The following is a 27,825-nucleotide window of genomic DNA, read 5'->3' as shown; positions in this document are numbered from 1 at the left end:
CATGAAGACGATAAATGAGCAAATAAAATATCCTAACAACCAGACTAATTATTATTAACATAAACAAACAAAACAAGTTATATAGATGTTGAATAAAAACCATTAAACCATGGAAGCACGGATAAAACAGAATGGGAAGAAGAGTTCGAGTGAGGCCTCAAGGGCTCGATCGAATATAAAAAGGTAAATGTGCTACTTACGGATATTCACACACTGAGTGAATATATATATATACTCATCAGTCCATCTAATTGTTAAGTTAGTTCTGGTCCTAAATATAAGAATTATTTTTCATATTTATTAATTTTTTTAAATTATATATATGTGTGTAAAAGAAAAGTTAAAAAGAAAGAGGAAATGAAAGAGGCGGTACTTGGTTAGCAACAGAAGGAACGAGGATTGATGCGAGAATGGAAGAAAAAGAATTCGGGGTCTGAGAGTCCAAGGATCCAAGTGGACGCAGAAGAGGCTTTACCATATAAAGCTCTATATAAACCCTAGTGAGCCTCAATCTTTCCCTCCTTGACACGTGTCAGATGATTCCGCCTCGCCCTGTTTTCCCCTTTCCTTTTTTATTTTTAGTTTTGCGACTCTCTTCGTCTCCTTCCCTCCCTCACCCTACCACCAACACATCACTCCCCCTTTTTCTCTCTCATCTCAACCCTCTCATCCAATCCCCTCCCCCTCCCTTCCCCTCTCTCCGTATTATCTATCCCAGAGTGCTCTGAAGCTCCTCTGTGTCTGCGGATACTTGGACCAGCTCTGGATTGCGAGCGACAGAGCAAAACAACGCATTGGCAATTCCCCTCGATTCCCAACTCTGCCTCACCATGTTAACTCCCGAGGAGATTCAAGTTCTTGAAATCCTTGCTCGCCTGCCGCAACTAGTCTTTGAATCTGAGGTCCCTTCTCTGTTACCATCCGCCTGGGGCTGTAGGAGGAGGAGATCTGCAATTGACCTTCCCTCTTATCAGTCCCATTCTCTCCGTCTCCGTCTTCGAGTGTCTAAAACGCCGTCGCCGTCGCATCCCGCTACTAAAGATGGTGTTGCTCAGACATCCGACACCGATAGTTTACCGGTGGTCAAGGCTAATGCTCCTAGTCCTGCTACCCCTCTTTCGTTTTCTCCCAGCGAATCTGACGAGAAGCCCGTCGTCTTGAAAAAGAAACAATCCCGGAAAAGGGTATGTTTTGCTGCCTTGCTCTCGTCTTTTCACCTTCATTAATTATCTCACTCTGCTCTCTTATGGCTTCTTCGTGAGTTTTTCCTCCTCTGTTTGCTCTGATGTAACGGGATTTTGCCGTTCCTGTGCTTTCGATTCTTCGAATGCCTTTTTTTTTTTTTAACAAAAAAACTGTTTTATATAATTATGTATAATAATTTACTTATGCTTATACATCTCGTCGTTATCCAATTTTTGAACTTTTGTTGTTATTAAAATCTGTAGAAGAGAGACGACCTTTTGAGGACGATAGAAGAATTGACGAAAAGCAAACAATTGCTTCTAGGGGTAAGTTTTTTCCCCGTCATTTACTCTGCCCGGAGTGACAGACGTGGCGTTTAGTTTTAGTTCTAAAAGATAGGTGCCGTATCTGGTTTTCTTGCTTACTGTTTGATCTGTGAAATTCAAACAGGAGATAGATAATGTGAAACGTTATCACGACGATCTGAAAGCCCACAATTTGAAGCTGAAAGCACGGCAAGAAGAGGTAGTCAATTCTTTTCCTTTCTTTTTTGCCCCTCCATATTATTCCTTTTCCTCCCCTTCCATAATGCTTATCCTTCTTTTTTCTGCTTCCTTTAGTTTGAGTTTCTTTCCTTTCTTTTTGTTTTTTTTTTTAATCCCTGAGTTTTATGTTACTTTATCGCTGGCTCTATCTGATGTACGTCTAAACCATGTTGAATTGTTTTTTCCCAAACAGTTAAGTGTTGGTCGTCAAAAGGAGAATTCCTCTATGAACATGGGCTTGCAAGGAGCCGATGCCTCGGGGAACTCGCCTTCCATGGCTGAAAATAGAGATCCTGATCAGCGTCATCACCATGGGCAGCGAATCGCCTGCCAAGCGGGCGAGTCTTGTCAACCAATGACGTCGTTGCCGTCAACTAGTGGATCAGGCATCGTTCCGTTTGGAATTCCTGATCTGAACGTCTACCCCGACGACACAATCCCAGTTGATTCTTCTCAACCCTCTGATCTAAGTTTGGCTAACAAGCAACTCTCTAGGTTCATGGCAGCTCAGGCGAGGCAGAAGAGGATCATGATTAAAAGGGTTAAGAATTTCATGGGAACCAATAAACCACGTTCCTCTAGTAGATGAGTTTTCCCTTTCTATTATTAAAATTATTATTATTTTCCTTACCCCATTTGTGGGTTTTACAGTTTTGCCCTTAAGTAGTATATGACTTGATGCGGAAGAAATTGTTCTCATTCTCGTGATACTGATATATTTGATAGGATCGCGACTCGCAAAAATTGTAGAATAGAGTTATCTGCGGAATATTTTGTTGGATACGTGATGTGCTGGTGATAAATGATCTATTTAAAAATAGTATGTTAATATTTTAAATCTTCTTTGAGCTTAAAATTCACGGTAATTATTAGCTATAGTACCTATTTGTTATAAGGAAAAAAAAAAGGAACAGAAAAATGTGTAAGCAGAAGGGTGCCAAAAAAAAAATTGTCGGATGCCACGGATTGAGTTAGAAAAAAAAGGAGGGCCTCTGTGTTTAAAAGTAGACAGGATTTGGCCCTGATCAATGATTATCTTTGTCAACAAAGGTGTACAAGTGTATTCGCCCATAGGAGAAAAAACCGTTAATAGAATAAGGGGTCAACATCCTGGGCACTAATTGGCCACGTGGGCAGACTTGAATTGTGAGACTTTGTTGGATTGAATTCCACAGGGGTGAAGCAGCCCCGTCTCTCCTCCAACGAAGCCGACTCTTCCCCGGAAAGCAGTAATCCCCCGCGGAGAAATTCGTGGTGTGTCAATTTAATGGGAGGGCAGATCAGCAAAATAGGCATGCGCCGACACCTGATCCGGCACTGTTTATCCCGCTCCGAGGCAATGATTGCGGGACCCGGATTTGCACTGGCTCTTCACGCCAATATCAGATTCAGATCCCCGCGCTTCCATTTACCACATCAGCACATGAAAGATCAAGGCATGTCATTTACCTACTTAAGCTTATATATTTAACAACCAGAGTTAGTTAAATGGCCAGGTTAAGACAAACATATCTCCAGGTCATCGTCCTTCACACAATGAAACGTTGTTGTTATGGCCCTGTTGCATCTGTTGAGTGGCTACGAATCATATGCAAAATCAACCTATAAAATATTATTCATTCAAAACTAACTTATATCATATCATCAAATTACAATTAAAACCATGGCAAGTATATAATTCTTAAAAATAACGTCCTGAGTGTACATTCACACGTAATTATGAACAAGAAATATATATAATTAAATCTTGAAGTGAATCATTTCACACTCTGTTGTCTCTAGTTAAATTGTAATTTCTATTCTGCTGGAACAAATTAATAAATTATGAGATATATTATCTACACTAACGAGTATACTTTTCTTTAAAGCGGCATGGACTAATAGATTAAATTTGTTCTACTTTCGCTGACCAGAATTTTCCTGCCAATAAATTTGTCAGAGTGTTGTTTACCGACACTGAGGGCACTTTTTCTTATACAGTGTAAAATTGTCCGCATTGAAACCATATACATCTATGATTCATGTCACGATGCTCAACACACACACATATAAAGAAGAATCCGGCATCAAATTATTGACACGTTACTATATCAATATACTTTTTGATTCTAAATATAAGATTTATTTTATAGTGATCGGAAGAGTATAACATATGATTAACAGAGAATCCAAACCATGTGAAGCAGGAGAAGTGGAGTTTGGGTCAGAGCCCAACATGACTTCACCAGGCCCATTGTGGCCTGGGAATAGGCTCAGCTCAGCTCATCAAATCAAAATCCACTTGTGAGAAGGCGCATGGTTGTAGGCTGTAGCCAGTAGATCCGCTTTTGCTCATCCCAGGCTGTGACTGCCAGAGCATGCTAACATTAACATTGGGATCCTCCCCGTTCTTCTCAACCGACCAAACCCCCTTTCTCACCGCTCCCTATTAATTCCCTTCTTCACTTGCTCACTCTACTCCTCTTTCTCCTTATCTCCCACCCTCTTCTCCCATGGCTAACCCTCGTGTCTTCTTTGACATCTCCGTCGGCGGATCCCCCGCTGGTCGCATCGTCATGGAACTCTACGCCGACACTACCCCCCGCACAGCTGAGAACTTTCGTGCCCTTTGCACCGGCGAGAAGGGCACCGGTCGCAGCGGCAAGTCCCTCCATTACAAGGGCTCCATTTTCCACCGCGTCATCCCCGGCTTCATGTGTCAGGGAGGCGATTTCACCGCTTGCAACGGCACCGGTGGCGAGTCCATCTATGGATCCAAGTTCGAAGATGAGAATTTCATCAAGAAGCACACCGGTCCCGGAGTTCTATCCATGGCCAATGCCGGCCCCGGCACCAATGGATCGCAGTTCTTCATTTGTACGGCCAAGACGGATTGGCTCGATGGCAAGCATGTGGTGTTTGGGCAGGTCGTGGAGGGCATGGAGGTGGTCAAGGCGATCGAGACCGTTGGATCTTCCTCCGGCAAAACCTCCAAGCCCGTCGTCATTGCCGACTGCGGTCAGATCTCTTAAGCCTCACACTGCCATCCCTCCGTCTTCTCCATTCAAGATCAAATAAATCTCTCCATTCTAGATTAGGGTTTAGGATTGTGAGGCAAAGGTAAGTGGCCGGCGCTTCCTGCTTCGTAGTTGGTGGTTAACGCAGCGAATCATAAGACTAGAATATTTAATTATTGTCATTGATCATCATTAATGTTTTAGGCATCAGCATCAGAGATGGTTTGGGTTCATGCTAATGTTTAATGAACGTTGGCTCGTTAGTTACCTTCATTCTGAGGTGAATTGCTATTCCTACTTCGGATACCTTGCAGCGTGCATGGAGACGTCAAGGCAGAGCCATTAGAAATAAAATGAAACAGACCAGCAGCTTCGTCTAGTTTTATCGCAAAATTAAATTAGGACGTCTATGTCTATATATATGTGTGTGTGTGTGTGTGTGTGTGTGTGTATGGGCTGCCATCTTCCCCTCAAATCAAATGGGCACATACGTAGGTTTTAGCTAGTCAGATGGAAAACAAAATGTGAAAGCATGTAATTAATAAATATTCTCATACTTGGAAATTATCTGATCCAGCAATGAGTATAGGCCTTTTTAAATGCACGCTTGAGCGGCCATTGCTTTGTTGGATGGTTAAGCTGAACCCTTATGCCCTTCTAACAATACAGCGGCATATACCAACAAATGTATATACTCCTCCGGTCCTTATTATAAGACCCAATTTGACTTTTTATTTGGTCCTAATTATAAGACCCAATCCATTTTGTCTCTTATATTTATGTATTTTTTTCCAAGATAATCCTTCTAATAATGATAGTTTTAGCCAATATACTTAATTAGCAAGGATATTTTAGGAATGACAACACTTATTTATTATAAATAACCAACTTAACTTACTTCCTTAATCTCCTCAAATAAGTCAATTGGGTCTTATAATTAGGACCGGAGGAGTATGATTATTCCGAATACTTTGGCCTTTTATCAGTTGTTTAAGAGCATGGGAACTCAATTGCAGAGACTCGCTATGGGGATTTTTGACTATAAAGGGATATTTAAATGGAAGCCAAATTATAATTTTAAAAATAATTTTATGATATATAAAGTATGTATGTAAGAAGAGTTTTATTTCGACTTACATAAAAATACTTTTAAAAAGTATTTTAGAAAAAAGGAAACTCTCCCTTAAGTGGCTCTTACGGATGTGTGTTAGTTCACGCGCAGCACATTATTATGCTATTTATTGTTTTATTCGATAATTTGATTTAATTCTTTTGACGGAACACAACACTGAAAAAAAAAAGCAACATGCAGTTTGAAATGTTAAATAATTATTACTGCATGTGTGCGTATTAGCTGCACCGTGCATACAAAATATTCAGGAGCTATTCTTGTTAAACAACGTGCACAATATATATGTGTGTGTGTGGCGGAATTATTTTAAAAATGTCATTTGCTCTGCAACGTCACTAGTTATACACTCGAGGAGGCATACCTAGATAGGTTCTAGTATACTGTAAGATCTTCAAATTAAAACTCGTTGACACGAGAATCGTTATTTACAATTATAATGTAGGAGTCAGTATATGTGTGTGTGTGAAAACAAGTCATTCATGAGTCATGAGTATAATAATCTAACTTTCTGTAAATTATATACATAACATTAAATTTTTCCCAACTATATAGCATTAATTGTGAGATGTAAATTCTGATACGTTTAAATTTAATTTATTTAAAGAAAAGAAAACTAATCCTGATAACACGTATATTATTTTGGTTCATATGAGTTTTTCTTTGGCCAAAGTTCATAGGAGAGAGATATATATTATTTTGCAATAATTAGAATTATTTTTTAAAAAAAGTGTCATATTAACTACTACTGCTATTTTGTGCTGTCAATGATCAGGCCAGAAATTTATCGCTCAACCACGTCCACGTCTTTCAGAAGGTTTAATTTCCGCGTCATAATGTCTATTTCATCCGCGTATTTTTTTTTTTTTGGGCCAACGTTCATCCACGTATTATCTATTATATGCATGTGCTGAATTCTATATTACAGCGTATATATATAGGAACTAACCCAGTGATTAAACAAGAACAAAAAATTCTCATAACAGGTTGACTTAGCTTGGGGGATTAAATATTAGCTTTCCCGGGGGCCATCATATTGAGGATGAACAAAGTAAGTACCCGAGCTGCGTAGAGCTTGAACAAGTGTGCATGTTTACGTATTACATTCGTGAAACGTATTATTCAATCGGCACTCGACCGCGATCGTCTCATTCCATTATTGATTATTTTTTATGAGAAACAATTTGTCAGATCATATTAATAAAAAAGCTAGTTAACAATAAATATATCAAAATAAATGTACTTATTGAATATATTTGAAATCAACGTTACTTTCAAATAAGGCTTTGCAAATCTTCAGGCCCAACTTAGTCGTTTTTCATTAAAAAAGCGTCTGTTTGATTTTATACAAAAATCTATTTGGTATGAGAAAAATGAAAAGAAGAGAAAGAAAAATTTGTTATTAGTTCAATCTAAAAATTTATAGAATTTTCATTAAAAGATTTTAATTATATTTGTTCTTGTTCTTTTATCTTACATTTTTTTAATTAAAATTTTATAATCACACTTTTAATGTTTTTTTTAAGTCCAACCCATTAAAACTTCCCTTTCTTTCCCTCTCCCCGTACCAAAGATAAGCTTAGTCAACTAAAATTGTAAAAATGATCCACTATACACTTTCTTAAAACCAAACTATTTTTTTTGTAATAAAAAAAACAAACTATTGTTTTCCCTCCAAAACAAAAGTAATTATCCTCTGAATAATTCTCCGTTTGACATTAAAAAAAAAAAAAAAGAACTGAGCGCGGAAGAAAAACGTGGTAAATGAGTAAAAAGTGGACACAGAAAATCCAAGGCATAGGTTGGTAGGACTTGGTTTCGGCTGCGCTTTCACGTTTTTCTCTTTCATACGCAGTCCCTGACGGAGAAGGAAGCTCAGAGTCGTCGGTTGGCACATTTCTCTTTCATTCGAGTCAATACCCCTGCCACGAAATTTCCTCTCCTTCCCATTTGCGCGTTCCTTTTTAATTTGTTTCCCTTCTATTTCTTTTTCTTTTTGCCTTCTTTATTTGCCCACAAATGCATTCTTATGAATGTCATCTATCCACCCATCCCCCCAGTCAAACCCGAAAATCGTACTATTCTCCTTTTTTTTTAGCTGGTCAATTCCTGTGTTCCTATTCTTTCTCACTCAAGATCTTTGTTTTCTGTTCTTCTACTCTGGCTTTGGTATTCGACCTGGATACTCTCCGTAATTAGGTATATTCCAAACCTTCGTGGACACTTGTGATAACTGAATTCTTCAATCCTAGTAGGTAGGGTTTTCTTTGGCGGCTCATCAGGATTCTCTGGGGAGAAAAGGAAGAAGCATTAGATGCCATTATTTGAACCCAGCCCGGCAAAACCGAACGTTTTGCATTTAGATACAGTTAATTAATTTATAATATTATTTCAGTTCTGCTTTTCCATTTTCCTGGAGCCATAGCTCTCGCTACAAAATTTCCACCCTCTTGTCAATTAGTATATATACTGAATTTGTGCAGGCATTGGATTTTTCATCGGCTCAGATACAGCATAATGGGAGCTGTTTGCTCGGCGGGGACTGTTGAGAGAAACGAAGAATTTGGAAGGAAGAATTTCGGGTTCTCCGGAAAGCTAAAGAAGGAAAAGAGTTTTACTAATTGGGAAGGGGATTCCTCTCCGGCTTCCAGCAAGAAAGATCATGGAAAAAGGCAAAAGAAGAGAGACTCTGATGAGCTCCAGTTGTCGTTTTCCAGTGAACTGAAGTCGTCGACTCCAACTCGAGCAGGGGCATGGAGGGTACGTTTCACTTAGTGGTCATCATGAGCGGTCTGTGACATGTAGTTACGAAATGCTTATCATCACTGCTAGTCAATGTTTTTTCTGGAGTTTGGAAAAATCTAATAATGTTTAACTATGTGACTGGCTTAATTTGGATTATTACGGTTAGAAAATTTGTGCACTTAATTGTTTTTTCCAATCTAGTTTATTAATTTATTTCACTTGTTGGGGTGTAATCTTATCCAATACAAACCATCCTTCCATCCTGTGGATAGGTGATTGAATTTGGGAGCTGATTGAATACCCCGGAAATAATTCATTTACATCTATGCTTTGGTGGCTTACTGAATTTGTATTACTCTTACCCGATTCCAGCAACAGTCTGCTTATTTCAGATCCTTACCCTATTCCAGCAACAGTCTGTTTATTTCTCAGACTCGGGAAGTGGTGGCTAACTGAATTTATCAAATTACGGAGAGAGATAATTTGATTTTTTTCTCGTCTTTCGATTTTTTGCCTTCTTTAAGAAATAAGTTCCTGTGGTGGTCCATCGGATTATTTAGACGAACGCCCAGCCTTCATATATCATTTTTTTAAACTTCTTAATGAATGAAGCTTCTTCATTTGATAGGTCACCCAGAGAGGCTCCTTCTTGGGAAAAGCGGGCGAGAGGGCAGTAGAAGTTCTTGACTCACTTGGAAGTAGCATGCCAAAATTGAACACCAGTACCGGTTTTTCCTCTGGCATTGCTTCTAGAGGAAATAAAATATCTATATTGGCGTTTGAAGTAGCTAACACAATAACCAAAGGATCAATTTTGTTCCAATCACTTTCAGAAGAGAACATTCAGACCCTCAAAAAGGAGGTTTTACAATCTGAAGGGTTGCAACACCTAGTTTCAACTGATATGAAGGAGTTACTAAGTCTTGCTGAAGCTGACAAAAGGTTATTCCTTGTTCAGAGAATAGCATTTTTCCCGTAGGGGCTTAATTTGCTTATAGGCCTTATGTGCAATTTTGTTCTCCCTTCCGTGTTCTATTTCTCTGATTTTTTTTTTTTTTGGGGGGCAATTCGTAGGGAAGAATTTAATGTCTTCTCGCGGGAAGTAGCTAGATTTGGGGATGCATGTAAGGACCCCCAGTGGCACAACCTAGATCGATATTTCTCAAGGTGAGATTACTTTTATATGACAACTTACGACAATTATTTGCTCACTTGCTTTGATTTAATTCTTAAATGACTTCAATTATATCAGATTAGAATTGGATGCCTTCGGTGACAAGCAACCTAGGGCAGAGGCAGAAAAGACAATGCAGGAGTTGACCACTCTAGCTCAGTATACTGCTGTAAGCTCATTTTAGTCTTAAATAAAGCTTCACGTGACCTTTTATCTCCTTGGAGAACTGATTGAGCACCCCCAATTTTGTAATTTTGGTTTCCTACATTTATGCTGTGCAATGTTGTTTCTCAGATGTTTTGAGATTATATATCTGCAATTAATAAGATGCAGCTGTAATTATGTTTCTTGAAGAATTTGGCCATTTGATTCTTTTATGCTTTTGCTAATCAACTAGTAGTTCCTATTTGAAAGAACTAACTCCCTCCATTCTCGATAGGAATTATATCATGAATTAAATGCTTTTGACCGGTTTGAACAAGATTATCAGCAAAAGATTAAGGAAATGGAGTCCCTAAATCTTCCTCTGAAAGGTCAGAAACAGCAATATTGTTTGCTCAATTTGTTTCCTTGATTTTCTATATCTTTGCCAATGATGATTTTAGATTTAATCATGCTTTTGGATTATGACTTTCTATTCATGTTTAACATTAAGTTGACAAAATTTGCCGTGACCATGCTATCTTGAAATCAAGAAATGGTTTCAGATAATCACTGCTGTTTGTTAATCTTAAAAAATATACTATCCCTGTGGACCCAAAAAAACTAATGTTTGTAGGGGAGAATAATTTATATAACACTGCTGATTGAGGGTCACCTTCTATGTAATTGCAGGGGAGAGCCTCACAATTTTTCAGAGTGAGCTGAAGCATCAAAAAAAGATTGTAAGAAGCTTGAAAAACAAGTCTCTGTGGTCTCAAAATTTGGAGGGGGTATATTTTAAATCATATATAAATTTTGGGAATCTGTAGGAAATAATATTTCCTAATTTTAATTCTATTGTTTCTTGAATAAAGTAATTCCTGGCATTTCCCTGCCTTAATGAAATATTCATGGATATTTTATATCTGTTTTAGAATTGAAATTTTTATTAGTATTTCGCTTTATTAGGTTTATTGTCTTATTCTATTGGGTTTTCTGTTCTCAGATAGTTGAAAAGCTCGTTGATATTGTGATCTATATGCATCAAGCAATTTCTGAGTCACTTGGAAATTATGGTATCAGATCACATCTCATATGCATCTCCATTTATAATGTGAAATTAACAACATTTCCCATCTCCCTGTACGGAAGGGTCTAGTAATCTAGTTTAGATTAAACCATGCAGTTCGAACTTGCTTTATTAATTAACTCATCCTCTTGGCATGGCAAGATTCTCCGTAAAGAGAACTCATGTATATTTGGCCATATAAAATGCTTTTCATGCTATTTAGAATAAAGCAACATTTTCCTGTGTGAGCTTGCATGAAGTGAGGGACACCATCTGTGCATTCGCTGGAGGAAACTCCTTGGTAGGAAAAAAAATAAACTTGCTACCTCCTAATTCTGCAATATTTCTTCCTGGAGGCTCACAATGGAATGTCTTTATGACCTCTCATTTTTTTACTAGAGCCATGTTTACACTGCGTAATGCTCTTTGCTAAATATCTTCTGTGGTCCGACATAAATAACCCATGCTCTGTTCCTGTCCATGCAAACTTGTATGAAAATTCTGTTTCCATCAATCCATTAACTACCATCTACATCTCGTTAGCAGATCAAGAGAGTCTACAGATTAATCTTTCGAAGATAGGTTCATCTTGTTATCATACTCTGAAATTTTCCTTGAAAATGTGAATTTATGGCAGGTATATCTGTTGCAGTTGTCAATAATGGTAAGGGCCCTCAAAGACTAGGCGATGCTGGCCTTGCGCTGCACTATGCTAATATTACCAGTCAGATAAATATGATTGTAAGTTTTGGATGGAGGAAAATATGTACTTTTACTGTGTAGTGTGATGCTAATATAGTTGGTAGAAATCTTAATCAAAAAGTTGATTTCTATTAGGCATCTCGTCCGATGTTTGTTCAGCCTAATATGAGGGACACATTATATCACGCGTTACCCAATAATATCAAGGCTTCTCTTCCATCCCGCTTGCAAATTATTGATACCAAGAAGGAGGTATGTCCTCCCTAAGTTTGATTAATTTGTTTCTCTGTCTTACATGCTTCATTGTGGATTCCTCCTTTCCTGGTTGGAATATGCTAAATGGCTATTACCCGTAGGTCTCCATTACTCAGGTCAAAGCTGAAATTGACAAAACTCTTCAATGGCTTGTTCCACTTGCCACAAATACGACCAAGTAAGACATGGAAGATTGTTGTTTTAAAAAATCCACTTTTTTAATTGTTTACTTTGGGGTCCTACGCTTGGTCTAATTTATTTGGTGAGAAACAATTGAATGTCCTGGCAATTGATATTTTATTGGATTGGTATCGGTTCAGAGCACATCAAGGTTTTGGATGGGTTGGCGAATGGGCGAATAAAAGGTTGGTTATGAGTCCTTGACCTATGAATGTAAGATTGTGTGGACAATGAAATTGAGATTATTGCGTTATTGTGTACAGTAGTGACTTTGGAGATGATCCAGCCAGAGAAAGCAACATAATCCGCCTCCTGACGCTTCACTATGCGGATAAACAGAAGATAGATGTTCACCTTCTTGAATTATTAACCCTGCTGCACCAGTTGATGAGCATTGGAAGATATAGACACGATGCCATGAAGCCAATGGCCAATCGATCTCCTTCGAAGGGGCTTGATTTCCAGTCAAAAATACAGCACTGGATATCTATAGAAGGTAGTAGGAAAACGGTGGGAATAAAACTATCTGAAGAGGATAGGAGTTTGCTGGAGGAGGTGATGGCGAGGAAGAGGACTCCAGGAGTTAGCAGAAGTGAGGATTTAGCGTTGGCCAAGAAAAAAGAAGGTTTGGGCAGAGATTGGCGCTCCAGCAGGAGTGTTGGAAGCTCGCCCAATAACGAGTTGGATGCCAGACCGCGCTGGGACCATGAGAGCCCCACGCATTTGGATATTTTGGATGGTTTAAAATATTGAAGGCTTTCCTCTTCACCTCTTTTGTAGTCCGCTTTCTCCCAGCCTTTAACGAAATTCTTTCCAGCTAATATTGTTTATTTCTGTATATATCTTTATAGAGGTATTTATCAATGTCCACAAATTTTTTTCCCGGAGAACAGTTGATTTGTTGATACTAAAGTTATACATGATTTTCCCCCCTTTAAATTTGCTAGTTCTCAATATGATATATGATTTTTTTTTTTTTTTGTGTTTATTAGTTGATACTTCCTTTAATCTTAAATGTGAAAGCCAATTTGAGTGTTGGTTTTAATCTTAAATATAATATTTTAATTCACTTTCTTTTTTAAATTTATAGTTTTCCCTTAAATTATATCTATTAGTTGCATGTATAAAAAAGAGTTTCTATTAATAGCTAGGATAATGATGAAAAAAACATATTTTAAGAAACCATTACGTATTTATTACAAATAACTAATTTAATTAATTTTTTTAATATATGTAAATTAAATTAGTTGTTTTGCTAAAGAGCACTGTATTAGGGAAAGATAAAACAGGTTCTTTGATTAAGAAAAATTAACTGGATTGAATGGAAACTTGAAATTCAAATTCCAAAAAGAGGTTGGAACATTCTCTCTTTTCAAAGACTGGTTGTCCTTCTCTTTCACAGACACAGCAGCCTGTGCCCGCTTGGAAATGGTTAAATAAATTTTGAACGAGTCAAATGGAAGTCTGATTCAAACGGAGAACCCTCCTAGTTTCTGGCTGTGCAGGCGAGATATGCTACTTGTGACTGTGAACCAATATTCTTATAATGCTGGTTCGTTTATCATGGATTTCTTGGTAGTCTTTTAGAGAGAAGTATCAAACGGAAGTTGTGACGTCTTAGTGAAAATATACGCTGTAAAACTAGTTGCCGATCGAGATGAGATGACATGTTTCTCGTATGATTAAAACCGAAAAGTTGCTTGTTTGATGAAATCTGTCATTATGAATATTTCTCTTGTGATGTATAGAATCACTCTCTGTGATGGTTTCAAGCATGAGTTTCCTTTAATGAGTCCTTGTGCGTTTCCGCGCATCCCTTCATTCCAAAACCTAAAAAGTTGCTTTCGTTTTGCCGACGTTCAGATTAAGACAGCTGATGCAGAAGTAAGGAAAAGCAAAGGTAAACTATTAGTATCTTTGTTTACAAGGCTGTGACCCTTTCGTTCGACGTGGATACAGCAGCGCTGTGACCGCCGGGCACTGGCAATTAACCGTGGTGCTCAAATTCAGCACGTGTATTGTAAAGAAAATCATCAGTAATACTATCTCTGGTTTTTAATATAAGAGTTCATTTAATTTTTATTTTGATCATAAATATAAGATTCTAATATATTTTGTCTCTCATATTTATCTATTTTTTTTAAAACAATCCTTGTAATAATAGTAGTTCTAGCCAATACATTTAATTAGTGAAGATATTTTAAAAAATATAATACTTATTACAAAGAACTAACTTAATTAGTTTACTTAATTTACTCAAATTAGTCAACTAGTTCTAATATTAAGGATTAGAGGAAGTGTTCATTTGTTTTTGCAGAAATTTAATTAAGAGAGATTTATTTATTTACGAAGAATCCAACTGAAAAATACGATCCCACAAAAGACCAAATTGAGGAACCTGTGAGAGATAAAAAAGAAGTCCTGTGTAAAAGACAAAAGGACCTCCGAAAAAATTATGGGAATCCAGTGAGAAACTTTAGGCCGATTCAAAGACGTAAGGACCAATTGGTTGTGAAGATTGGAAGCAATAAAATACAATCATTTGGGTAACAACTTGAGATTGGTCTTCCCTTTGCACCATGTTCAACCATGGCTCAATACCTGACCAAAACCTGTTGTGGATAGTAACGAATTCGTCATTCTGTGCATCGTGTGAATGGGATAATGATGTCGGAGAGAGGTTCAATTACTTGTTAGGGGAAGCTTTCGTGCTCGCTTGGAGTACGAGGCTGCTGTTCTTGGATTTCATGAACGAGCTAGTCAGTTCCCAAATTCCCTCGTAAGCCGAAACTACTGTTCTTTTTCTTATTAAATAGAGTGGCTCTTTCATTTTGAACATAACTTCAAACAATGCCAATGAATTATCCACCAGGATTACAGAACTCAAGAATAATACTAACTCCGCACACTATTAGGACGGCGAATAAGATATTTTGAAGTCACTTTCTTATTAATCAGGGCAGCTGTTCATCTTTGTGTAATTCAATTGTGCCTTACGACACCAAGGTAGAGTGCTCTCTCTCTCTCGGGCCCCTTTTGTTCAATGATATTTATTTCACGATACATGGTTTACCTCCCTCTTATGCTGCTTATGAAGATATTTCCTGATTCTTAGTTTCAAACCTATTGAAACTGACGTTTAAGTTAATTACATCTACGAGCATGCTCTGTTTCAAACACACTGATTGCCTATTTATTCAGGAAATTAAAGATGCTTAATTTAAAGATGGCGCGCATAACTCTTTATTTTTCTTAGCGTATGAGTGGGAAGGAAAAGAGCTGCAAATCCATTGGAAACCATGGCTTGGAAGAGGATTGACCCATAATGGTGGGTTTTGGTAACCACCACCCTTACTGGTGTTAATTGCAGGGGATATATTCTTTATGCTCGTAGCACCACAGAAATTAAACAGGGATCTCCTGTTCTTCACATCCGATTTTCGCAAACATGAATTAAAACTGATGCAAACGATTGCGTGCACGCATGTAAGTATGAAAGATTCACCACCAATTACGCGGCTTAAAAAGGGGGAATATAGTGGCAAGACAAGGAGCGGGGGGGTTTGAAGAGTCGATAAATTAAAGGCTGATAGCATCAAGCGAAAGGAGAGCGACAGGATCGAGAAACACAGAAATATGCACCCATTCACTTGCCCAATCCAATCCCTACAAGAAAGATATTTTAATCAGCTATTAATCCCCATATTTGACTCGCCTACTTTTCAACGCCTGTGAGTTCGGATAATGTTTGAAATTAAATATGCAGAAGCAGTTGGTCCAACGAATTTCGCCACCAGACTTGTTTGTAGGGAGTGGAAGTTAATTTGGATTGTGAGATTTGGCGGACGGGACCCCACAGATGAAGGAACCGGCTGCGCAGTAAAACGGAGCATGCCGGGATCCACTGGTCAGGAGAGGAGTGCATAAAATAAATAGAACGTGTGCGAATTGAAAAGCTTGCCAATTCAGACCCAATCACCCAATTGCTTCTTAATTAATTACCAGCTCCAGCCATATGGGCTCCATGCTTCCCCTGTTCCCCTCAATCATAATATTATTAATTACTAGTAGCACTCTTTTTTGCAATACTCCCGAATCATATCCGTACAACGCAGTATTATATTGGGCAATTTTTCTGAGTAAAGAAAATTAATCGGAGTTGATTTAAATGAAAGTACGAATTAGCGCGGTGAGGGAATGCAGTGGCCAGTGAGGCAACAAAAGGGGGGAGTTGGAAGGTTGGGAAAAGAGTTGCGAACCTGGAAGGCCCTGGTAACTTGTACCAAGGATCGTGAGGTTTTTGGAGTCCAGTGCAAAGCCCTTTCCAATTTACTCCCATCATTGGTTCCATGGAAACGACCGTTGCCTGTCCTGTGCCTTCCATGTACATGTAAACTCTCATCATTGGATTATCGTGCTTCTCCTGTGCCTACGAGTGCGAGCAGTTGTCAATTTCTTCATTCTTTTATGTTTTAATCGTTGCCATACTGATCCATACAAATGAATGAGCTCACATATCTAGAAGACCGTATGGTATTTTGGATTAAAAAAAAATCTCTTTATTTCTAACTGCGCAACTGCCCCCTCCGATAGGCTACGGTTCCTTTTCATTTTTTATTGCCAGCATTCCTTTTTCTCCTGCATTTTAGCCCATCAGGAGAAAGGATATGGATTTTATCACACTTATATTTTCAGGTGAATAATAGGGGGCCTTCAACCCGTTTCTTGCTAACTCAAGACAATACGTGGGTAAGAAGTCCCCACCCAGATATTATAGAAGAATTTTATCGCACTTATTATTAGTCACTTGTTCAGTTAGACTCAACATTTTTTTAAAAAGACAGAACATTATTTTAAGCAAAAACAAAAGCCAGAATAAGAGAAGACCGTTACTCGACCCAGGTAGCGCCTGGCAGGCTTCAACCGTACACGTCCAGACTCGTTTAGGTTTAGAATGGGCCCACCAACTGTTCTGACAATTCCCAGCCACCTTAGTACCTGTTTGGCATCACTTAATTTGAGCTTATAAGTAGCTTATAAGCTCCATAAGCCTGAATGACATAATAGGTCTGTTTGGTTGGGCTTTTTTGCAATCGGGCTTTTGTCTGAAAAGCTACAATAAGCTATAAGCTAAAATTAACAGCTTATGACTTATGGCTTATGACTTATAGCTTTTAAAATATGGAGAGAGAGAAAGTTAAGAAATTTATTATCTCATTTGGTTCTTATTATAAGCCTGAAATAACTAATTTGTAGATAATAAAAAATTAGTTAAAATTAATTGAAAGTAATAAATAAGCTAGAAATATACTTTTATTTTAAATATACTCCTAAAAATATATTTTTATTTTTTCATATTTTATTTTATATTTAAAATATTTTTATGACTTCTTCATATTAAATTATTTTAATTTCATTATATTATGTGAAATTATTTTTTAATCATGTTTTATTATTTATTAAAACTCATCTATTTGGTCATTTTATAACCAAACTTACTTTTGCTCAATCATTATCCAAACAACTTTTTTATCAATCTCACTTTTGCAAATAAGCTGCTTTTCTAAACTCTAATCCAAACACAATTTAGCTTATTCAATTTAGCTTTTACTCAACTTCACTTCTCCATAAGCTACTTTTTCAATAAGCTGTTTTTTCAATGTTTTTTTCAATAAACTTCACATCTCAGCGCTCAGAGTCAGAAGAGACAAGTAAAATAACAAATAGTAAAAGAGGTCACTCGTCTATAAATACGCCTTCCAACTCGGTCAGTTGCTCTGCCTTATAATAAACAAACCCCTGCTTTTCATATTTTCTTCTTCTTTCATTCTTCTTAATTTTCTCACTGGCCACTGCCCGTCGCCTCCGTGGATTTGCGGATGGACCGCCTTACGTTATTGTTTTCATTTTTATTAACACTTCATGTATCGGCATCAGGTAATCGAGCTTCAACTCCGAAGAATCATGATGCGAGATCAAATTATAGTCATAGCTGTATTGGCCCGAGTTCTAAAATTGTAGGGGTCTAATGTATTCGTGGTATGCTTACTTGCAGGAGTAATTCCAACTACATTCACAATAGTTAACAAATGCGACTACACGGTGTGGCCAGGCATTCTATCCAACGCTGGAGTTACGCCTCTTTCAATCACCGGTTTCGTTCTGCAGACGGGAGAGTCTAAGACGATCTCTGCACCCACCTCTTGGGGAGGCCGCTTCTGGGGTCGGACTCTCTGCTCCCAGGACACCAGCGGCAAGTTCTCGTGCGTAACCGGGGATTGCGGCTCGGGCACGCTGGAATGCGCCGGCAATGGGGCCGCACCGCCGGCCACGCTGGCAGAATTCACTCTGAACGGTGATGGCGGCCTGGATTTCTTCGACGTCAGCCTGGTAGACGGTTACAACGTGCCTATGCTGGTGGTCCCTCAAGGGGGTTCGGGCGACAACTGCTCCAGCACGGGCTGCGTGGGGGATCTGAATGGCGCGTGTCCGTCAGAGCTCAAGGTTGCGAGCGTGGATGGGAAACAAGGGGTGGCGTGCAAGAGCGCCTGCGAGGCATTCGGCTCCCCGCAGTATTGCTGCAGCGGGGCGTATGCGACGCCAGATACCTGCAGGCCATCCGCCTACTCGGAGATATTCAAAAGCGCCTGCCCACGCGCCTACAGCTACGCGTATGACGATAAGACGAGCACATTTACGTGCGCCTCCGCAGATTATACCATAACGTTTTGTCCGACACCTAACACCAGGTTTGGTTGTATTAGTACGGCTGATTTTTTATGTGGTTTGTGGGGGGAGAGGGTCAAAACAAATCATAACGGGGGCGTTGTTTTGCAGTCAGAAAGCATCGGAAGGAGGGGAAGACACGAGGAGCACACCCGCATCACCAAGGAACAGCACGATTGTGTATGAAGGAGCTGCTGCTCAGAGCGAAATATCAGGGGGGACCCACTTGTCCAAATTCGGGCCTATTGCTCGCGTGGCAATGACCGTTTGGCTTTTCAGCCTCCTGCTCCTACTGCACTGACTTCCACGTCTTCCACGACCCTCCCCAGCTGCCGGGCCCAGCGCTGGCCCGCAGCTGACGAGGACGTGACACATCCGTTCTCACCCTCCGACTCTCATTGGCGCCGACACCGTGAAGGCGGACTTCGGTGGTGGCAGTTGGCCAGTTGAAAAAGAACGACAAAAGAAAGTAGGCGATGTAGGCAGAGAGGCTAATGAACCGGTTTTTTTCCCCCTCCCTATTATATGGTTTAGAATTATTTTGGATTGGGGCGATGGGATTCCTTTATAGTAGTTTATAACAGTGTAGGAGGACCTTAGTACTACTTGAATAATTATAATTTACGAACGGAATGGACTCGCATTTCAGTCCATCAGTGCTACCAGTTTACACTCTTGTTTTGGGGTTATATTTTTTCTTTTTGGGCAATAACAAAGAAAGTATCGGAGATGCGGAGGGGATAATATAAAATAAACGCGCCCTCGTGCCAAAGGAGGGGAAAAAATGATGCGAGTGTTAGCACGTGGCATGTAGTATGAACGTTGTGGCGGGATGCGAAGAGCGAAGGTGAGCAATCAACAAAAGCCGCCACATATATATGCATGACATGACAGTCGACACCAAACCAGGCAGCATTCACTTCACCCGCCTTCAATATTAATGCATAATATAATTTGGCCGCCTTTGCAATAGTGAAGCTGCCTCCGCCGCCCCCTCCAAGTCAGATGCCCATGCTTCACAGTTTGAGATAATTAAGGGGGAAAAAAGTCATCTGCGATTATAATTGGCTGAGGAGTCAATTCCACCCATTATTTTTTGTCATTTTAATGCAATCCTACCCATTACTAAACATATACATAGACTTAATATTGCACTAAAATAAAAAGATCATTGGTGAAATTACATCCCTAAAAAGATTGAGGTATTAAATGCATATGAGAGATAAGATTAAAGATAAAACTACATCTTTTACCCGTTAATGATTTCTGCTGTGAATATCCTAATTCTATGTTTTACCTGACCGAATAAATGCAGGGTTAATTATTTTGGTATGAAAAAATAAAATAAAAAATAAATAAAAACTCTGTCAAAGACTAATTAGCCCCTCTTGATCTCTCGCAGATCTACGAAAACGTTTTCGTGTTTGAGCGAACGACGAGAAAAGAAACAGCGGTCAGTTTAACCGGAAATCTTTTGGCAGATGCGTCTTTACTTTTTACCAACTCTTCTGCACAGATGTCCAAATGCATCATGGGCCCCTCATGCGGAGTATTAAAGTGGATCTGTTATGATTTGTCGTTGGGCCTAGAAGCTGGCACAATGTATAAGGGGAGCCCACTAACCAAAGAAATGGCAAAACTGTCAGAAGTGGGATTTGAACCCACGCCCTCTCACGAGGACCAGAACTTGAGTCTGGCGCCTTAGACCACTCGGCCATCCTGACTGGACGTTTCTCTGGGCAAACTCTAACTTGGAATGTTCCACGCAAGCGCGGCCGGCCGCGTTTGATTGAAACCACGTCCTCTCGTTATGAGACCAAACAGAATAAAAAAACTGCCGCGGCTGGGAAGAGCTGGTTTTAGACCGGGTTCTTCCATTTGTAGGATTAAGTTTTATGGTAGAATCTCGCATGAATATATGAGCTTCTTTGGATTTCATACCCATCAAAGTGAAGCCATGAGATGCGCCTGATTGATTGAACATGGATATTTTCTGTTTGGGACACAGTTGGGAATGTGATTCCGTATAGGAAAAAATTCTTTTACTAAACAGATATTTGATCAGAAAAATGAGAGAGATTCTGACTTCTCGTTGTATCCTTGTTAGGCAAAGTAACTCGGAATATAACCAACGTAGATTCCATGTTGAAAATGTGAGACGCACTGTCCCGTGTTTGATAAATCTACTCCTACAATTATAATAATCTTAATCAGCATGGAATCTGTATATGCGAATAAGAGAAAAATAAAAAATGAAAAAGAGGAGAGCACGATTTTTGAAGAAAAATTGCTTTTGCTTGCGCTAATTAAGTTATATAACTGGTTACCAAAAAAAAAAAATTAAGTTATGCAACTCACAATCATAGTAACATTCAAAGTAAAGTTTCCGTCATGTCAATGTTGACTGCGCATGCCTGGGCTTGGTATGGAGTTTGAAGATACCCAGTTTTCGTTGGCGATATTCATTTGATTCTGTTGTTTTAGCGCTCTCATTCACTCAGAGCAAATGAAGGTGTGCCCCAAAAGTCATTATGACCCCTAATATGATGATGAAACCCATGGCATGCCTCGCTTCAGTGGTCTTCCCATCACCCATGCATCATTAAGACTGGCTTGGTACAATGGAATCTACGAATTCTTTTTGCATTAAGAAAAGAAGAAAGCCAGGTCAGAAATGCAAGGGCGCGAGACTTGGAATGGAAACCCAATGGGAACATGCCAGAGGAAGTAGACCCGCCCAAGTTTGCTTTAGAATGAAGCGCCCGCCCCCTGTTGTGTTGCCGTTGGGCAGTTGGTGAGCCTGCCTCCACGTTTATACATCCCTCATTCGCTCGCATTTTCATCGTTTCGTCTTACCCGACCTCTCTTTATGACCTCATCCTCTTTCTCCTTCCACTCTTTCTATTCTCCTCCCCTTCTTTCTCACTTCTGCAGCTCTAACTGTCACGTCCGCCATATAAAATTGTAATAAACCTGCTACATATCATCACTCATTACCCTCCTTCTCCATATATTCTTATTACATTACTTCTCACCCTCGCCTCCTACTCCATCTCAGTCTTTCAATGCACTTCTTCTTTCTTCCTCGTTACTCCCTGTGCATTCATCTCATTTCTCTTCTGCTTCTGAGGGGTGCGTCGTAATTCTGCTTCATCATTATATCTTGCGATTTGCATAACACGATTCCTACTCTGTCAGCTAGTTTTTATATTTGGCTGTTCGCGTTTGATTCATTGGATATATATATATATATATAGGTGCATCGGCTGCTACCTTCACTGTCACCAACAAGTGTGACTACACTGTGTGGCCTGGCATTCTGGCCAATGCAGGCACCTCCGCGCTGAGCACCACCGGATTTGAGCTTCAACCGGGTGGATCTCGGAGTTTCCAGGTCCCGCCCAGCTGGTCTGGAAGGCTCTGGGGCCGAACCGACTGTACTTTCGACCCGAACAGCGGGCAGGGTAGCTGCGTCACCGGGGACTGTGGCTCCAACCAGGTCGAGTGCAATGGGGCCGGAGCAGCCCCACCCGCAACACTGGCGGAGTTCACCATCAGGTCGGGTAGCCAAGACTATTACGACGTCAGCCTCGTGGACGGCTACAACTTGCCTGTGCAGATTGATGCGGCTGGAGGTTCGGGGTCCTGCGCCTCCACAGGTTGCGTGACGGATCTGAATCGGCGGTGCCCGAATGAGTTGCGGGTCGGGGAGCATGCGGCTTGCAAGAGTGCCTGTGAGGCATTTCGGAGTCCCGAGTACTGCTGCAGCGGCGCGTATGCTTCACCCGCCACTTGTAAGCCGTCGGTTTATTCCCACATATTCAAATCGGCATGTCCCAAATCATACAGCTATGCCTACGACGATTCCACGAGCACATTTACGTGTAGTGGTGCGGATTACACAATCACATTCTGCCCTGCCACCGCAAGGTACCCGATTCTATTCCTTTTTATGATTTCGTCATTAAAATATTCTAGCTACGTGAATTCGTAAAGTGGTCCGATGTGTTCGTCCAATTATTTTTTTGGTGGACCTAATTATTTATTTTATTAATTTAATCTAATGAACTTTCATTGGAGTTTTATTGTTCGCTCTGTTATGGTCTTTCTCCCCTAGGCGTACTTTATGTGTGGCACAAGTTAATGCCTGAATCATATTTGCGTGGCAGACACATAAAGATATCGCCGATGCCAGGCTGCTCTGCATGGAAATAAATATACAATGCAATATCTCAGTTATAATCCCATTGTGTGATTGATGTTTTCAATTTCAATCATTTCTTAATTTCTTGTTAATTTTCTCATTTGAAAATTAATTTTTACGTTCATTATAAATGTATATACAAATGCAGTCAGAAATCGGCAAGAGATTCAGCTCCAGAAAATGGGAGTGGGGAAGTGCCAACGGGGAGCGACAGTGCATGGCTTCCAGACTTTTTCATTTCACTTTCGCCAAATTCAGTGTCCTGCTCATCCGCCTCAATTGTCACTCTCATTTTACTCATCTTCCAAACGATGCAGTATTTGAGGCTTGAGGAATTATGTTAAAGCCCAGCTTTCCATGCAATTCATTCTTTGTTGCTTCATTACTTTTGAGGAAGTTGCAATCTCATGCCCCTGGTGTGTGTGCGTGCGTGCGTGCGTCTGTATATGTAAGGAGTTTTTACCGTAGGCAAGAGAGACTATTGGCTTTTCTGGATTTAGAATTCGAGTAATATGGTGAGTACAAGTAAGTCGAAATGGCCGTCCCACCCAACTTCGCCGGAATGTGAAGGTTGGTACCTGTGCAACTTGGGAAGTGTAAATCATGCGGGGGTCTGCGTCAAAGTCACAAGGTTGACTTCATTCCCGTTCCAACTGCACCAGATGATCCAATGCCTAGTTTCTCTCGTCCTTGACAGCAGACTTTGAAAGCCATTTGCTCATCAACTCTCGTCTAAATCCACTATTTGAGCAGCGCGGACTTTGTTTTAGGCTCAACGGCTTCATTTTAAACAGGCCCACAAAAAATTAAGGGAGGCAAGCCCCTCGGGCCTCGTCATGGTAGGCGCCCGCGTAGGGGATATAACCCTCGGTTGAAATATATAAACAACTTTTTAATTATGACTTATATAATACAAGATAGATAAATAAACAAAAATTTACTTAAATCAACCAATACAAACAAATATATAAATATGTGCAATGGAATGACACAATTATCCATATTGAATGAGATACCTGTATAAATATATGAATATGCTCAAATGAATATACTATATCTTAAGATTTACTTTATAATTTAAGTAGATTAAAAATAATTAAATTATTTATTTATAAAATATTTTTTAAATTAGTTGCATTAATACTATCTCTTTTAAAAATAATTTAAAAAATAATAAATGTCAAAAACAAAATAAATTAAACCCAACTCTCCTTTTAAGGGCTCTTTTTATTGTCATTGCCCATGACAATGCGCCCCCAGGAGGCGGCCTACTTTCCATCTCTCTCCCCGACGGCTCTTCCCCATCAACCCGGAAAATGATGGCTTTTCAAATATTAATTCCCTGATCATGAAAAATTAAAAAGCCAAAAAAAGGAAAAAGAAAGGAGCCACATTTGCAGTAGATAGAAGACAAAATCTCAATTCCTGGTATAGTAGACTAAACGCCAGAGCAAATTTCCATGGATTACATTAGTATGATCACAGTAAGCTACAGGCTACAGCCATAGCATTCCTTCTCTAACTTCGTAGGCATCGAAGTTAAACGCAGAAGCCTCAAAAGCTTTTTCCTCGAGAGGCTAAATCCTAAATATAACCAAGAAAATGGAAATACAAAATCCTTTCAAATCTACAACTCGTCCTTAACATCAGCATTATCGTTGGTAGCCTCAGCTTCAACCTTCGGAGTAGATGCATCTTCTTTTACTTCGCTATCGGCCTCAACTTCTTCAGCGTCATCTTCCTCTTCAACTCCAGCTTCAGGGCTGATGTTCAAGCTCGACTTGACTGAGCTATAAACACGGGAAGCAAAATCCTTGGGGTCATCTAGCAAGAAGCCACTTTCAAAGAGTGCAGTCTGGTACATCAGCTTTGCCGTTTGCTTCACACTCTCATCCTGTGAAGGCAAGCCAATTGTGTCAGCAACCACTTCGTGCAAATCCAGACGATTTAATTCTCAAGATGTATAAACACATGGCGAGCCAGGCTTCTTAATAAATGATCAACAATGAAAAAGACAAATAACCAAGAATCCTATTAAGAAACGATGTAAAGAATTTTAGAAGCATCAACGAAGGAACATGTACTTGAACTTAACACCTTAATGCCACAATGATGAAGCAGCAGTATACACCCCACCACCACCCAAAACAACACCAAACACAACAAACCAAACCACAAATAAAATGCTGACATCTCTTCACACACAAAGTAAAAGCAAACAGGAAATATTCTATTCCGAAATGTACCTCGGCGTTATTCACTACTCTCTCCCGGAGTTCCTTGATAATAGGGTGTCTAGGATTGATCTCAAGAACCCTCTTTCCCCGCATGTATGCCTGCTTGCTAGCATCTGACAAAGTCTGAGATTGCATGATCTTCTCCATGTTAGCACTCCAACCGTATTTTGATGTCACTACCACACAAGGTGTGTTGTCCAATCGGCTGGAAATCTTCACATCATCAACCTTCTCACTGGAAAGGGCATTCTTCCACCACTTGGTAAGATCCTTGAAAGATTCCTTCAGCTCCTTATCTTTTGAATCCTTCCCAATCTTCAAACCCTCCTTGGACACATTCTGAAACTTCTTGTCTTCGTAATCCATCAAGTATTGCATCAAGTATTCATCAACTGGATCTGTGAAGAAAATAACCTGTAGTCGTTTTGGGGGAAATTAGAAGAGATAGCATCGGCTTGTTCACCAACCCAACAGAGATCAAAGAGTTGACGGGATCAAGTATATCATCAAAATAACATAACAACATCAACAGAAACAGATTTTTAATTGCACCTCATAATTTTTCTTCTTTAGCCGCTCAAGGAATGGAGATTTTTCCAATTGTTCTTTGCTAGTTCCAGTTAGGTAAAAGATATCTTTCTGCCCAGGTTTCATTCTAGAGATGTACTGATCTAGAGAAGTCAGTTTACCATCGGACTTTGTGCTGTAAATAGTCCAAGTATAACTTACGATGTCAGGTCATGAAAGAGAAGAAACAATATCTAGTATTGAAAGAGGCACGCTGCAACGGAATTTAATTCCAGTGAGGAAAGTTACCTCTCAAACCTAAGAAGTTTTGCCAAACGATTTCTGTTGGTAGCATCCTCAATAATACCAAGTTTAATGGACTTTCCAAACTCATTCCAGAACTTAGCATATTGACCTCTTTTATCATCATTGTCAGGGGACTTCTCGTCTGCATCAAAATTCAGAATTAATGATACTGAAGTTAATGAAACCATTCATCATCAGTGTGCCACTTTAGATCATAAGAGAAAGATATCTAACCAACTGCCGAATTTTTTTCTCCTTCAAGAAGCCCATTAGGCTCAGAAGTACTCATTCGGTTCCTAACATAGGAACTAATTAACTAATTTGAATAGATTAAGAATATTAGTTAAATTAGTTAATATGACATTTCTTTCTAAAAAACTCTTAAGTATCTTCATTAATTCCCCCCTTCCTTTCCTACTTGGATTGATCATTGTCAAGGGAATATCGATAAAGATAATTTGAAAAAAAAAAAATCATAAATATTCAATAAGTCTTATATATAAGATCAATATTAACTGTTAGGTCATATGTTAAAGATCAAAAGAGTAATATTTATTACTTATCACACGATACCTTTCTTGTCTTCATTGGCTGACTCATCAGGATCCTCATCAGCAATCCTACGGATCATATCAAGGGCTTTCCTGATGAGTTTCTTCTTAATGTCTTTAGACTACTGTGTTGTTGAAGCATCTCTCGTGACACATTAAGTGGCAATGTGTCCGAATCAACAAGACCCTACTCCCAATGTCAAAACATACAAGAATTACCCAAAATCGTAAAAAATTATGATCCTCACGATATATCACAAAAGAAATGGGGAAAAGCAGTAAGCACCTTCAAAAAAGTTCAGGTATTTAGGCAACAGCTCATCAAATTCATCTGAAATAAATACTCGTCTAACATACAACTTCAAGTTGGATTTGTTTGCATTATAATAACTCTCATATAGATCCTGAGGAGCCTTAGGTGGCACAAACAGGACCGCCTTGAACTCAACATCACCTTCAGCAGTAAAGTGACTCCAAGCTAAAGGTTTTTCATCACTGAAATCCTGCAAAATGCAAAAATTCACATGAATATAAGCAGATGTCACTGCCAGGGGAAAAAATTGCCCATATAAAATCTAAAGGCTCCCATAATTAATGAAGAGGCAAGTATGCATGTATGCACCTTAGCCAAAGAGTGGTAGAATTGAGTTGTACTCCTCATCTGTAACATCCTTAGGACTCCGCAGCCATATGGCTTTGACATCATTCAAGAGTTCCCACTCATAAGTAGTTTCCTTGACCTTCTTTGTCTTGCGCTTTTCTTCTTCATCTTCACTTTTCTCAGCATCTTCAACTTCACTTTCTTCCTCAGAAGAGCTGCTTTCAGCTGAAAATGGAGAAATAGAAAGATAGGATAAAATAAGCATAAATTGTGCAAATACAAATAACATCTTAATGGATGTTCGCTAAACAGTTTCTTGATGTGTCGAGTGTAACATAGACAAGTTACCAACCAAGTCCATAACTTACACGTTGATTCATCTTCATCACTAGACTCAGCCTCATCAGCGGGAACCTCAGTCTCAGTTTCCTTGCTTGCCCAAATATAGATAGGGAAGTTGATAAATTCAGAGAGTACTTCTTAACCAATTCCTACAGGGAGAAAAAAATAAGAACCCAAAACAAATTTAAGCCGTTACTCTAAGAAACCTTAAATATCAATAGGTGAAAAAT

At 39.3% G+C, this 27,825-nt stretch overlaps 5 protein-coding genes, 1 non-coding gene and 1 pseudogene across 10 annotated transcripts; 5 read left to right on the top strand and 2 right to left on the bottom strand.

Moving 5' to 3' along the window:
• The first annotated feature begins 109 nt into the window (after positions 1–109).
• On the top strand, positions 110–2,570 carry LOC114748659 (uncharacterized). Its single transcript, XM_028937100.1, has 5 exons — positions 110–183; positions 761–1,184; positions 1,449–1,511; positions 1,636–1,710; positions 1,924–2,570. Exons 1-5 carry the CDS (start codon positions 110–112, stop codon positions 2,317–2,319), a joined length of 1,032 nt encoding a protein of 343 aa, XP_028792933.1. The 3' UTR covers positions 2,320–2,570.
• A 1,637-nt stretch (positions 2,571–4,207) lies between these two features.
• LOC114748656 (peptidyl-prolyl cis-trans isomerase-like) lies at positions 4,208–4,834 on the top strand. Its single transcript, XM_028937098.1, has one exon. It carries the CDS (start codon positions 4,223–4,225, stop codon positions 4,739–4,741), a length of 519 nt encoding a protein of 172 aa, XP_028792931.1. The 5' UTR covers positions 4,208–4,222; the 3' UTR covers positions 4,742–4,834.
• Positions 4,835–7,716: 2,882 nt separating this feature from the next.
• LOC114748660 (uncharacterized) lies at positions 7,717–13,084 on the top strand. Of its 5 annotated transcripts, none has more exons than XM_028937105.1 (13): positions 7,717–8,223; positions 8,339–8,615; positions 9,229–9,542; positions 9,675–9,767; positions 9,853–9,943; positions 10,214–10,307; positions 10,609–10,706; positions 10,922–10,991; positions 11,622–11,725; positions 11,822–11,938; positions 12,043–12,119; positions 12,262–12,306; positions 12,388–13,084. In XM_028937105.1, the coding sequence occupies exons 2-13, from the start codon at positions 8,373–8,375 to the stop codon at positions 12,872–12,874; spliced, it is 1,833 nt and encodes a 610-aa protein (XP_028792938.1). In that variant the 5' UTR covers positions 7,717–8,223; positions 8,339–8,372; the 3' UTR covers positions 12,875–13,084. The 5 variants fall into 5 exon arrangements, with proteins under 5 accessions (XP_028792938.1, XP_028792939.1, XP_028792937.1 ...); XM_028937106.1 differs by having other exon boundaries at positions 7,718–8,223; positions 10,609–10,658; positions 12,385–13,084; XM_028937104.1 differs by having other exon boundaries at positions 7,719–8,054; positions 12,385–13,084.
• A 4,844-nt stretch (positions 13,085–17,928) lies between these two features.
• On the top strand, positions 17,929–19,475 carry LOC114748661 (thaumatin-like protein 1b). Its single transcript, XM_028937107.1, has 3 exons — positions 17,929–18,058; positions 18,177–18,870; positions 18,959–19,475. Exons 1-3 carry the CDS (start codon positions 18,001–18,003, stop codon positions 19,146–19,148), a joined length of 942 nt encoding a protein of 313 aa, XP_028792940.1. The 5' UTR covers positions 17,929–18,000; the 3' UTR covers positions 19,149–19,475.
• Positions 19,476–20,487: 1,012 nt separating this feature from the next.
• On the bottom strand, positions 20,488–20,571 carry TRNAL-CAA (transfer RNA leucine (anticodon CAA)). Its single transcript has one exon. It is a non-coding gene; the product is annotated as a tRNA-Leu (tRNA).
• A 1,523-nt stretch (positions 20,572–22,094) lies between these two features.
• Positions 22,095–23,395, top strand: LOC114748657 (thaumatin-like protein 1; the record flags this gene model as incomplete). The annotated part of the gene is made up of 2 exons (XM_028937099.1): positions 22,095–22,777; positions 23,200–23,395. Coding segments are annotated over 2 exons (879 nt in total), but the record flags the coding sequence as incomplete, so codon positions are not given.
• Positions 23,396–24,444: 1,049 nt separating this feature from the next.
• LOC114748652 (endoplasmin homolog) lies at positions 24,445–27,744 on the bottom strand (annotated as a pseudogene).
• Between the last annotated feature and the right edge of the window lie 81 nt (positions 27,745–27,825).

The sequence above is a fragment of the Neltuma alba genome, unplaced genomic scaffold, assembly GCF_004799145.2.
Source record: "Neltuma alba isolate B1F8T4 unplaced genomic scaffold, ASM479914v2 tig00005775_pilon, whole genome shotgun sequence".
Taxonomy (NCBI): Eukaryota; Viridiplantae; Streptophyta; class Magnoliopsida; order Fabales; family Fabaceae; genus Neltuma; species Neltuma alba.
This window is presented reverse-complemented; position numbering and strand designations above follow the sequence as displayed.

What these genes read in the sequence shown, in the direction of transcription:
- LOC114748661 (XM_028937107.1), top strand. Translation starts at nt 18,001, where the DNA reads ATGGACCGCCTTACGTTATTGTTTTCATTTTTATTAACACTTCATGTA. An exon ending in ACTTCATGTATCGGCATCAG is followed by an intron (nt 18,059 to 18,176) that starts GTAATCGAGCTT and finishes GCTTACTTGCAG; the next exon opens with GAGTAATTCCAACTACATTC. An exon ending in TGTCCGACACCTAACACCAG is followed by an intron (nt 18,871 to 18,958) that starts GTTTGGTTGTAT and finishes GTTGTTTTGCAG; the next exon opens with TCAGAAAGCATCGGAAGGAG.
- LOC114748659 (XM_028937100.1), top strand. Translation starts at nt 110, where the DNA reads ATGGAAGCACGGATAAAACAGAATGGGAAGAAGAGTTCGAGTGAGGCC. An exon ending in GCTCGATCGAATATAAAAAG is followed by an intron (nt 184 to 760) that starts GTAAATGTGCTA and finishes TACTTGGACCAG; the next exon opens with CTCTGGATTGCGAGCGACAG. An exon ending in TGAAAGCACGGCAAGAAGAG is followed by an intron (nt 1,711 to 1,923) that starts GTAGTCAATTCT and finishes TTTCCCAAACAG; the next exon opens with TTAAGTGTTGGTCGTCAAAA.
- LOC114748656 (XM_028937098.1), top strand. Translation starts at nt 4,223, where the DNA reads ATGGCTAACCCTCGTGTCTTCTTTGACATCTCCGTCGGCGGATCCCCC.
- LOC114748660 (XM_028937104.1), top strand. Translation starts at nt 8,373, where the DNA reads ATGGGAGCTGTTTGCTCGGCGGGGACTGTTGAGAGAAACGAAGAATTT. An exon ending in CTCGAGCAGGGGCATGGAGG is followed by an intron (nt 8,616 to 9,228) that starts GTACGTTTCACT and finishes TTCATTTGATAG; the next exon opens with GTCACCCAGAGAGGCTCCTT. An exon ending in CCAGTCAGATAAATATGATT is followed by an intron (nt 11,726 to 11,821) that starts GTAAGTTTTGGA and finishes GATTTCTATTAG; the next exon opens with GCATCTCGTCCGATGTTTGT.